Source organism: Sinocyclocheilus rhinocerous, unplaced genomic scaffold (assembly GCF_001515625.1).
Source record: "Sinocyclocheilus rhinocerous isolate Xijiao unplaced genomic scaffold, SAMN03320098_v1.1 scaffold252, whole genome shotgun sequence".
NCBI lineage: Eukaryota > Metazoa > Chordata > Actinopteri > Cypriniformes > Cyprinidae > Sinocyclocheilus > Sinocyclocheilus rhinocerous.
This window is the reverse complement of record NW_015625591.1, coordinates 1,100,488-1,113,838: the sequence shown is the minus strand read 5'-3', so window position 1 is coordinate 1,113,838 and position 13,351 is coordinate 1,100,488. Positions and strand designations below refer to the sequence as shown.

The window sequence follows — 13,351 nt, the reverse complement described above, 5'->3', positions numbered from 1 at the left end:
TAAGTGCATTACTGCCACCTATCTCTCAAATGGACCATTGACACTGTATCTACAATCTCAATTAGGAGTGTCAATAGTCCACTTGAGAGATAGGTGGCCGTAATGCACTTATAAGTCTCAGGATGCACTCTGGACAGTTTGGACATTGCGGTGAAAATCAGAGGTAAAAAACGCTATAAATACTGTTCAGTTTCTTGCACAGACCGATCGTTTCGTGTCTTTACACATCAATGTATCGTCACGAGCCGCAGGGTTTAATTTGGTTTTGTTTGTGTATGTTTTTTGACTCTCAAAGCCGTGATTCCCATTCACTTACTTTATATGACTGACAGACTGCAACGGTTTGACTTAAAAATCTACGTTTGTGTTCTACTGAAGAAACAAAGTCACCTACATCTTGGATACCCTGGGGATAAGCAGATAAACATCAAATTTTCTTTTTTTGGTGAATTATCCCTTTAAATTCAGTGTAAAAAAATAAAAATAAAAAAAACTAATGCTGAAAATGTATATTTCCAGTAGCGTCCATTAGTGTTTATTATTATACAAAATCAAGAGGTTATAGTCATGATTTCTCATTGAGTGCATCAGAAAGGGCACTAACCCAGTGAAGCAGAGTCCTGTAGGGAGCGTCTTCGTGGATTGGAGCCAGTATAAGAGTAGAACGGAGTGGGCGACTTCCCAGAGGTGGTGACGGGCCCTGTGCTTGCCAGTCCCATGTCCGACCTCAGACTAGGCTGTAGAGACAAATGAAGAGAGTTCAGGGCCAAGAGCCAACAGTATAAACACTAATGCAAATGCACAAAAAAGTGAATGCGTGTGTGCAAAACATATTTTGAAATTGAAACAGTACAGAAATTTAAATACAGTAAAACAAATAACAGAAAAGCTGATGATTAGTTTCACGATATGGCCGACAACCCATAAATAGCTTATTATTAAGATTCTATACTTTAATATTCTATGTACTTATCAAATAAGGTAAAAACAAAAACTAAAGTCAATCATTTAAATACTATTGTACAAAGTACAATATAAAAATATTATTGCAAAATATTACAAACAAAGATTACTATGTGTTTAAAATTATTAGTTTTTAAAATGATCTTTATATGACTGTTAAGTGGCAAATGTAATTTAAATGTTAAAAAAGTGAAACACAAATGCACTCAATTACATAAAAAATATATAAGCCACTACTGATTTTTATTTATTTATTGTTTTAATCTAATATCAGCATCCCTAACTGTAATATAAAATATAATATGACACGGTGTCAGGTCCAAAGTTCTGACATGAAACAAAGTTTTAGAATTTTGAAAAATTGGAAAAAAAAGAAAAGACATAAAGAAGAAATTCATGTCATTTTTTCCAATTCAAACTTTCAACCAAAGTGATACACTGGTAATATTTGCAATTAAAAAAAGTTAATACTGAATAAGAAAAACGCTTAATACAAGCCTTTAATATAACAGGACTTTTGGACTGTCACAGTGTAAAAACAAAAAGAGTTACAAATAAAATGAGCATCACCAAGATTAAAATATGAAACATGAAGGTGAATGTATGACCATTTCAGATATTGTGTGACCCCTGAATGAAGGTTTTGTGCTTTGACACAATCAGAACCCTGAGAGTTTTTCTGCTCTTTCCTCTCTTTACTGAACACAATTGTGCAGTTATTGATGTGAGAGTGCCAGCAGCTCAGTGAAGTCCAAGGAGAAATCGATCCAATCAGTCTGACCTAGTGATTCCCTTCTGCTCACGGTGAACTGCTATTGATCAGGCCTGATCACGGCCCCAGGGCATATCCACACACAACCAGGGACACATCCTCACTTAAAGGTGGCCAGCTCAAACCTCATTAAACCATCTGTCTGATCTCAGGAGCTGTCAGGTCGCTTGTAAAAACTGTGCCGGCTTAACTTGACGAAACACCCTGTATAGAGCCCATGAAGTCGACAGGGCCACTAGACTGTCGACGGAGAGCCAATTACGTGAGGGAGAGAAGAGAGACAGTGGCCCCAAAACCTGCATCTGATGACCGGGAGATTAGCCTAGGCTTCAGGTTTGTAAATGGTTTTCCCAGAGGCTATCGCACCCTTGACCAACATCCACTCCGTTGCTCATCCCAGCAAACTGGGTTAAGAGGCCAATTAGAGAAGAAGCCCAATTAGCCTAATCGTCTGTGGAGTTAAAGAGTAGTGTGGGGAGGGGGATAAAAGAGTGACCGAGAATAGAAAGAATCAGGTAACAGGACTCAGACTGAGAGACACAGCATACATTAGAGAGCGGCTGTTAACTACTGTACTGGACCACTTAACACAACACAAACTAAAATCACACTAAAGATTAATAAAGGTACCATAATTACACATACAGTGGGTACGGAAAGTATTCAGACCCCCTTAAATTTTTCACTCTTTGTTATATTGCAGCCATTTGCTAAAATCATTTAAGTTAATTTTTTTTCCAAGAGGGAATGGCAGAGGATCCCCAAATCCATGTGTGAAAAACTTGTTGCATCTTTCCCAAAGACTCATGGCTGTATTAGATCAAATGGGTGCTTCTACTAAATACTGAGCATTTTTCAGTTTTTCTTTTTTAATAAATTTGCAAAAATGTCAACAATTCTGTGTTTTTCTGTCAATATGGGGTGCTGTGTGTACATTAATGAGGAAAAAAAATTAACTTAAATGATTTTAGCAAATGGCTGCAATATAACAAAGAGTGAAAAATTTAAGGGGGTCTGAATACTTTCCGTACCCACTGTAAGTATAAACATGGCTCTAAATTTTACTCATCTTTCATGTGATTTTAGTTTGAATCATATTTATCTCATAAATCTAAATCTTTAAAATATTACATGTTTGAGTGTATCTTATATTGCATCTTATACTGATTTTATAGTTTATAATTATTATTTATCATTTATTGCAATATATATTAAATGTTATTTTAGAGGTTATTTATAAATGATAATCTTTCAAACAATAAATTATAATAAAATAAATTATAAATACTAAACAGACATGATGTTCAGTGTTTTCAGTGTCTGCTGTCGCAATATATGAGGTCAGACCACATGAATTTTATCTCTAGAGCTACTCTGAGTTTCTTCACAAGCTTTACACCATTTCATTTATGAAAAACTAACATTAAATACACACTGAAACTCAACGATCTTCACAACAAACCAAATATACTTCTCAAAGTAATAATAATGTTATTATTTTTAAGTTATATCATACAACCAAGATTTTTTCATCCATGTTTTTATTTATACAGTTCTATTGTGCAGCATCTTATTCGACAAAAAAAGCAATGTTTTGTTGTAAATGAATTGTTATATTTTCGTTTGATTACATTTTAGAAGATTAATTAAATTGTTAAAGTTTTATTAATTCATTTCATTAGACACCATTTTTAAGATTTGTATTAAATTACAAAACACAAAATCCAGAAAAAAATCAAATAAAACGGAAAGCACAAAATTTAGGGAAAAATAAAATGGATTTAATGGAGCCCTAAAATAAAAGATAGCTTACTCTGTGGAGTTTAATTCTGAACAAACAAGTTATGTTACATTCATAATCAAGGTCCAACAAACATGCGGAAAACACTTCCTTCCCCATTAAATGAATATAAATGAATATCATGATAAATATTGATATTGTATGATGAAAAAATATATATTGTGATATTATTTTTGATCATATCGCTTATCCCTAGTATACAGGAAAATAAATTCAGTATCAAAGTCAGATAGAAGTCATAACCAAAGCTCCAATTGAGACTTACAGAAGAGAGCACTTAAAAATAGCTACTCCTCCTTGAATTTAGCCGATTAAAACAAGGGCCATCAGATCGGGTGAAAATCAGGTTGGCTTCTCCTTTACTGCAGGAGGAATGAGGGGGAAACAAGCTCTCCAAAATGACAGGCTGTCAGGGAGGTGGCATCATTGACATTGACATGGCAAAACAGACTGACTAGTGTTGCCTTTGTTCAATGAAATGAAATCCTCACAGCAATATTAACTTCTTACTTCTAGCCGCGATGCAAAAACAAGACGGGAAAGTACTGGGGTCAGATGAAAGACCGATAGAATACTAATTTAACAATTGGGAGAGAGTGATTTTAGGGAGATTTGCTGTGGTTTATTATAGTCATGTGAAATTAGTCGAATCCTATTTAAAGATTACATTCAGAGAACTGGTGATTCCATGAAACTAAAGGGGATTAGTGTGATCTTTGTTAAATTGAATATAGAATGAATGAGAAATTTACATTTTCTGAAGAAAACCTTGCACAACAGCAGGCTGTTGCTTAACAGTTCCTTAAAAATTAAAAAGAGCCCAGCCTCTAGTCATTTTCAGGTTTCTAGATAGGATGTGGGTATATATGAAATATTTTTTCATCTTTTGGGTGAAAATCTTAAGTCTGATTTCTTAGAAAAGTAATAGTACACCTCTCACCAACAAGCCACATTATTTAAGGAAGTGGTTCTCAACAATTAATGATTATAATTAACTATGATTATGATTTATGATTAATATGTTAAATAAATAAAACAAATGTACAAAATAACAGCACCACTTCTCTTGTATGTATTCTGTGTTTCGGAGCAGCTCGAGCCGCTTCTCATTGCGCTGTGTGAAATTAAGACTGAACGGGGGCTCAAAACATCTGACCGCTGTATGAACAGATGATACGCAAACTACAGCTCTCGGCTGGACAAAGTAAGCCAGTGTTGCGCTAGTAAAGTTTTGATGGATAACCACTGTAATCAAGAAAAAGATGATTACAGTGACATACAGGAGTCGTACATTATGCACACGTGTATCAGTTATTACTGATGCACAAACAAACCGTGTATGTGTTCTCTCGGCGCACTGATCACTATAACATCATATTTATACTGAAAACAGTTCAGTATATTCACATAGTTGTCAAAATAATAACGAAAATTTATAATGAAAAATTTGCCGAAGAAGCCTGTTTTGGAGAAGTTTGTGAGGATCAGTGGTGTTTATGTACATATGGGAATCAGACGCTCCAAACACAGACACGATTGCTTGTTCTGACAGAGGAAGTGTTCACTGATGAAGGTCGCTGAGTTTCCACACATTCAGAATGTTTTCATTTTTCATTTGTATTTTGGTGTTTAGCGATTCTGAATGGATCCATATAGTATGCAGTTCTTTGGCATCTCCCTGTGGTCTTGATTTGTATGGCAGGTTGACTTGTGCTTATTTGTTAAAGTTATAGTATAATTGAGCTTTACATACTTTTGAGCACTTTTAAGTTGTAAAGAATATCAGCAGTGACATTTTTTTTACAAAGTATCTTTGCAAAAAGAACACTGAATGTTTAAATCGATCTTGCATTTGTTTTGTTTAAAAATAATTACATGGGATCAGTGGTGTTTATGTACATATGGGAATCAGACGCTCCAAACACAGACACGATTGCTTGTTCTGACAGAGGAAGTGTTCACTGATGAAGGTCGCTGAGTTTCCACACATTCAGAATGTTTTCATTTTTCATTTGTATTTTGGTGTTTAGCGATTCTGAATGGATCCATATAGTATGCAGTTCTTTGGCATCTCCCTGTGGTCTTGATTTGTATGGCAGGTTGACTTGTGCTTATTTGTTAAAGTTATAGTATAATTGAGCTTTACATACTTTTGAGCACTTTTAAGTTGTAAAGAATATCAGCAGTGACATTTTTTTGCAAAGTATCTTTGCAAAAAGAACACTGAATGTTTAAATCGATCTTGCATTTGTTTTGTTTAAAAATAATTACATTGAATTGAAAAGTAACAACACTAGAATACAAAGGTTTTTGTGAATAGAAAAGTTTGGGGGGCCTTGCAGTATTGATTCAGAGAAGAGGGCGGCCTTGGAGTAAAAAAGGTTGAGAACTACTGATTTAAGGTATCATTCATATCTGCTGCACAAACATTTTGGGATGAGCTACACAGCGATGTTTAATACTTATAGTTTGGACTGTGTTCAAATCCCTAATACTGAGTATGAGCGATCGCAACAGCGATATACTGACAAAAGCCCTGTTCATTTCTCTCCAGGGTATGAATGTTTATGTGTGAACATGGCTGTGTGTTAGCAGGTGAGAGGAAAATGACTGCCCTCCGTGGTTTAGCCTTTAAAACAAGTCCTCAGCTTACATGACAGTCCGGTCAATCTTGTGGATATTGAGAAGTAGTGTTCATTATAAGAACACTTGACAGAATCACAGGGGATTCTGAGCCCGCTCACATCTTCCTGAGTGAAATGTCAGGCAGATTGGTGGAGATAATAGTAGTCATCTGTCAACCGAATCCTGCCGCAACAATCAGAATAATCCTCCACACAGGGGACGGGAGCAAAGCTCACCTACAGCCACCGCGCTGCTGAATGCAGCTCTCTACCGCTTGCCTCTTATCGCTTCTGTATTTTCACATTTCTCATGTTTGGATCACAGCATTTCATGCTGCAAGGTTAAATATTGCAACGGAAGGGTAGCCTTTAGTGAGATGTTGTCAAAGATATTGCGAAGCAACAGCAAGCAACAATTGAATAAACTGTATAATTTTAGGAGGTATAATGTAAAAAATAAATTCAAATGGTCAAATAAAGCCCCTCTTACCTGCAGAGAGATGCATACATATGTACAAGGTGGGGAAAAGCTAGGGCTGGACAATAATTCAATATCAATATGTATCGCGATATAATTTTTTTCAATAACGGTGATATGATTTTTAAACACATTTCCGATATTTCGATATACATTACCAGTTTCCCATACATTGATTTATTTGTGCCGTTTGACTTCGTTGAATAAACATTTTTTTGGGAAAGAAATTATAGAAATTAATACTTTTATTTAGCAAGGATGCTTAAAATTGATCAAAAGTGATAATAAAGGCATTTATAATGTTACAAAAGATTTCTATTTCAGATAAATAGTGTTCATATCGATATCGGAATTATATCATATCGACCGAAATTAAGAAATATATCGTGATATAAATTTTGCCCATATCGTCCAGACCTAGGAAAAGCGTATTCCCCAATTGTAAGTCGCTTTGGATAAAAGCGTCTGCAAAATGACTAAATGTAAATGTAAATGTATTCAGTCTGGCTACACTGGTTAAGCATTTCGGTTTTGTTTCACTAAAAAGAATCGGCTCATAAGAATCATTTGTTCGGGTATCTGACTGTACTGGTAACATTGAATGGTTTTCATTCACTAAAAACAGTTTATTAGAGTCATTCATTCAGGAATCAAACTGCATTGGTCATATTGTATGGTGCTGATTAAAAAAACTGGTTCATAAGAGTCATTTGTTTTGGAATCAAAATACACTGCAACTGTGAGATTCTGATTCCGATTCAACGGCTTCTTAAAGGGATCATTCACCCAAAAATGAAAAATCTATGATTGTTTACTTTACTGCGGAACACAAAAGAAGATATTTTGAAGAATAATGGTAACGAAACAGTTTAGGTGACCACTGATTTGAATTGTACAGACAAAAACAAAACACTGAAACATTTCTCATTTTTTGCTATGCAGAAGAAAGAAGGTTATACAGGTTTGGAATGACATGAAGGTGAGTATGTTTTAATTTTTGGATTAACTATTTCTTTAACTGTCATTCGTTCAGGTATCTGACTATATTGGTAGCAATAAATGGTTTTGATTCACACTAAAAATTTGCCTTATAAGGGTCATTCCTTAGGGAATTAACTACATAGGTCACACTGTAGTTTTGATTCACTAAAAAAATGGTTCGTAAGGGTAATTTCTTTGGGAATCAAGCAAAATTGTTTGTGCTGTTTATTTCTGATTTACTACGAAGAACTGATTTGTAGAAGTCATTAGTTTAGAAAATGTACTATATTGGCAGCATTGTACTGTTTTGATTCACTAAAAGAAAAAAAACCTGGTTCATAACCGTTCAGGAATGTGACTACACTGTTTGTGATGTATGTTTCATGCAGGAAACACTGAGTATTGTTGTATGTTGTTCGGTCCACATCAGGCAAAGAATGCATGTCCAAAAATCATTAATGGTTCTAAATAAGAAGCGGTTCTCACTTCCCAAGCCTATGTGAAATTCACTGTTTTTGTTGCTGAATTACTTGCTAGTAAAAGAAAGCAGCCAATGAGATGCTTGGCAAGCAGGGGCCACAGCTGGCTGAGACAGTTTGAATATTTAACTCAATAAAAGATGTACAGTTCCACATCAGGTTCAAATGATGCAATAATACCTTGCTGAGGGAGAGGTTTAGCCTGCAAATGATGACAAACCTCATAAAAAGACGGGCTGTTTGGCTTTGTGAAAATCCTGTAACCGCTTCCCATCACTGCCAAACACTTGATAGATTACTAGTGCAGATATTTCCATTCTTGGCACTCGCTGAACAAATAGGGCCTTTTATTAGGTTCCACAATGTGCATTGCTCAATTTTCGAAGCAGACTGGGTTATTAGGCGCCCGATTCGCGTATTAAAAACACTGCTTCTCCGATAATCTCTGCACCTGACAGTCATCTGTTTATATGCGCGCGGCAGACGCGGTGGCCGTATTAACACGCGGGGTTCAGAATATTAATGCAGCCACCCTGCAGCCCGCATTCTTCCCACATTCGCTCAGGAACCGAACGGCTTTTTTGCTCTTCCTGTTTTTCTCCAGTGACTAGACAAACTGAGTCTCTGCCAGGCTCTGATCTGTGCAGCTGCAGGCCAGCATAAATTCCCCAGTTCCCACACAAAATGTCTGAACTGGCATTCCCTTTCAGAAAGCTCTTTTATGAATGAGCGAACGCACCGGAGAGGCAGCAGTGTTTTCATTCGTACTGACTAGCGCCATTCACTGCTCGCAAACCGCACGGCGCTTTTAAAGGTGTGTTTGTGTGTTTCTCCTCTCCTGAGATGGGCGCTGGGCTCGGAGGGCGAGGTTATTAAAGGGTCGTCTGGGTCGAGGGCTGTGCTGACCTCACACTTAAGCTGGAGAGTTAGCCTTCCTCTAATATCATCTCTTAGCCGTGGCATTAAATTTAATCTTAAAGCTAAGACCCTGCATGCTAACTAAATCCTTCTGCTAATAACTATAAGGTATAGCACTAATATGCAGCGCAATATTCATGAAGACTGCACTAGGATGGAAAAGAGTTTATTTCTTGGTTTCCCAGTAGTCATTACCACAAAGTTGGAGAGGGGGTGAACAAAATGTAAACAGAGCAAAAGTGCAAGCAACAGGCGATTAAAAAGAATGTGGAGGGAAAAAAGCGTGGGGGGTCTCCAAGTATACTCTCTGACTGACTGACGTCAACCGTGTCAGAGAGAATGAGCAGGCAGGAGAGCAAGGGAGCAAGAGCGGGGTGGTGTGCTCACACAATCCTGTCTTTGTTTGGAACATCTGTGTGGCTGAGGGAGGGGAGCAGGGCCGGGCTCTGTGACCCTGCTTTAATGGAAGTGCTGAAAGTCATGTTTCTGTGTGCTGAAGGCCTGCTCCCCACACACAACACACACATAAACACTCCCTTCTCAATTGCATATTAGAAGCTATTAAAAAGGCATTCAGATTAAAAGCATTCAAACATCACAAAACACTCTCAACATTATCTGACGTGAAAAACTAACCAGAAACTATAAACAAGGTTCCCACAACTTTAGACTAGGGCTGCACGATAAATCGCATGCGATATTTAACGCGCATCTTGTCAGAAAGCCGGTTCTGTAATCAGCGGTAAATCTCCATCACGTGTGTGCTTTCACATTGAGCAGCATTAACTACACAGAGCCGTTGTTCGCTGATGAGCTGCGCAAAACCACATTCATATTCGCGCGATTTTTTGCGCAGCACGTCAGCGAACAACGGCTCTGTGTAGTTAATGCTGCTCAATGTGAAAGCCCGCAGGTGATGGAGATTTACCGCTGATTACAGAACCGGCTTTTCTGACAAGATGCGCGTTAAATATCGCATGCGATTTATCGTGCAGCCCTACTTTAGACCAATGAATTTCCCAGACTTTTTGATGACTTTTCCCAGTTGTGATTATTAAATGATTTTAGGCACCACTTTATAGTTTTTGGTTAAAATTAGTTAATGAATTGCAGTAGGTATCACAAATAATACATTAATGTTCATTTATGCAACATTTCTACAATTATAAAAATGTATTAGTATACTTATTAGCAGTGTTGGGGGTAACGCATTACAAGTAACGCGAGTTACGTAATCAGATTACTTTTTCCAAGTAACTAGTAAAGTAACGCATTACTTTTTAATTTACAAGAGAATATCTGAGTTACTTTTCCAAATAAGTAACGCAAGTTACTTTTCTTTTCCAATTTACTTTCCGTAAAAAGTAACTAAGTAACGTAATTAGTTACTTTTTTATGGAGTAACGCAATATTGTAATGCATTACTTTTAAAAGTAACTTTCCCCAACACTGCTTATACACTACCATTCAAAAGTTTTTTTTTTATATAATATTTTTGCAAGGACACATTAAACTCATCAGATGTGACAGTAAAAAATTATAATATTACAAAAGATTTCTGTTTCTAATAAAAGCTGTTCTCGTTAGAACTATTTCTGAAGGATCATGTGACACTGAAGACTGGATTAATGGCTGCTGAAAATTTCTCTTTGCCATCACAGGAATAAACTATATTTTACAATCTATTAAAATAGAAAACAGTTATATTAGAATGTAATAATATTTCACAACATTGCAGTTTTTACAATATTTTTGTCTTAGTGAGCGTAATATAGTTTTTAAAAAAACATTTAAAAAATCTTTCCAAAGAATCACCCCAAAAGCTGTACTTAGCTGAAAATAAATAAATAATAATAATGATTATTCACTACAGCAATTCCTAAGACTGTTTATGATTTTATTAATTTACATGACTTCCATGGCCTGCAATTCACAATAACATTTGAACGTTTTTAAAATTGAAGGTGGGACAGAATTTAGCCATTTAGCCGTGTGTTGGAGTATTTGGTACGTTCACTTTCAGCACTTTGGTAGTTGTGATGAATCAGGGGCTAAGTGAGAAACCTGCAAGATTCACACAAAAACTAAAACGGCGTAAAACATAATAAAAGTGAGGTTGTGGTTGTTACCTGGCATCCAGAGACGCCTGGCACTCTTCCATAACCAGAGAACGGAGGCCTCTCAGACTTGCCTATGGATAAACAAAGAGACAAACAATCAGCACAGCACCATACACATTAACCGTATAAACATTAGTCATGTGAAAAACAGGGAGATTTCAAGGAAGACAAACAATAACTGCCAAAACTCACACATTCTGGTCAGAAGGAACTGATTTATGTTTCATATTACATCAGTAAGGTGTGATTTACTTTTGTGTGTATTTTTTCTAGCTGTCCATCAGACAGGGCATGTCTGACAGTAAACTACAGGGTCAGACAGGTCTCAGTCGATGATACTAATCCATCTCGATCCTTTTCCGCTTGCAGAAACAGCCCATGAGCTTGCAAGGGGCAAATAAAAATTGCACAGCCGTATGAATCATGCACTTCACAATATCTAAACTCAGCAGTTTCAACCTCTCTGTGAGAAAAAACAGGAGACTCCTAAAGGAAAATGATAAACAACTCTAAAAACATCATATATTATACTTGTCAGACTTTCAAACATTAGAACAAACACAGCAGTGAAGCTAAATTCTGTTTACTCCAGGGAAAAGGTAAACATTTTTGTTACTTAAATTCGGATGGCGAAAGTGTTTGCGTTACACCTTCCTCGCTTCAGGTTCGGTTCTGCTGCGCTCAGGTGCACAAGGCCACGTGTCAGCGAGCGTGCGAGTTTCTGCGCTGGCGTAGCCTCCCGAGACGCAGCCGTAATCAGGTACAGTGGTTTAACTGAAAACGCTGCTTCCCCTGTGGTGTAAACTGATCTCAATCGACGTGATATAACATTTGAGAGTTGTGCTCCAACAAAGGAAGAGGGAGTATAGTTGTGGGTAAACAACTGCGCTCCCTCTCCCTTAGTCACCACAAAAGAATAAAACATCTGTCTTTCAGCGACTTTAAAGGTTAGGAGGCTTTTTTCCCTCATCCTGACATCCTGGGCTTGCTACTCAGCTAGGTTTTGGTTTCTGAGTTTGTGGCGTACACAGACTCCCACACAGGCAGTCTTTCCTCTACAGATGCACTCGTGTCCAGCATTGAAATATTCATTTACAGCATGTGTTTTGTCACACTCTCTCTGTCCACACTGAATAATTTATAAGACTGCGTTGTTGTTTTAGTTCCTGGCAGAGCTGGAAGCGCTACTCATGAAAAACATCCTCCCTCGGTCTGGGTCTCTCGGATGCAGTTGCACGCATGGTTTGGCATGTTCTCGTGCAGCGTAACCCATCCATGCGCTGTAACATGTCGAGGGACCTTAATGCGATCAGCGATATATATATATATATATATATATATATATACATACATACACATATATACAGACACAAAAATAAGATAAATTTAAAGGATATATATATATATATATAAACACACACACACAGTATGTATATGTTACATTACAATATATAACGTGTATACTATCTATCATCTATGTATCTATCCATCCATCCATCCATCCATCCATACATCCATCCATCATAGTTTTGTTATATAAATTATACATACCAAATAAATTATATTTCATTAACCTTACTTTTTAACTCATTTTAATTCATTATTTATTTATTATTATTTTAACTCACTATATACAGAACATAATAAAATAATGCATTAAAAATAAGGCATGCTCTCGTGCTGCGTAACCCAGCCATGCGCTGTAACATGTCGAGGGACCTTAATGCGATCAGCGCCGTAACCTCAGCCACTAAGGAGGAGTCCCAGAGGATCTGAATGGTAAACATGCGTTTAACTGTCTAGCATGCCAGAGTGAACGGCCGACCTGCGTTAACAGTCAAACAAAGAGATGAACCTATTCACCTGACTGCACGCATACACCAACATACTGTCAGAGTCATAAATTATGAAATGCACGTTAATGAGCTTTAACCGTTCCAATGACATCTTTAAAATCACCCACATATATCGCTATAAATGATAACTGGTTTTATCAGTGTGAAAATTTACAAAAAATTATTTAAAAAAAAAACTCATCTCAGGAGGATAAATGATAAGATAAATTATATATATATGTAATATAGCATATATGAATAGCATATTTTATATCTTTTATATATTTATTTGTTATATATATATATATAATTTAGCAAATACAAATAGCTTAGAATATGTATAATTTAGCATATATATATATATATATATATATATATAC

At 36.5% G+C, this 13,351-nt stretch overlaps 1 protein-coding gene across 1 annotated transcript in view; it reads right to left on the bottom strand.

Annotated features, from left to right (window-relative positions):
* Window positions 1–13,351, bottom strand: part of LOC107757947 (transcription factor 12-like) — a 144,362-nt gene that overhangs the window by 64,144 nt on the left and 66,867 nt on the right. The window contains exons 6-7 of the mRNA XM_016575561.1: window positions 11,146–11,207; window positions 605–737 (exon numbers count right to left, since the gene is read on the bottom strand). Of these exons, the coding sequence (XP_016431047.1) occupies window positions 605–737; window positions 11,146–11,207 (195 nt within the window). The remainder of the gene's footprint in view (window positions 1–604; window positions 738–11,145; window positions 11,208–13,351) is intronic.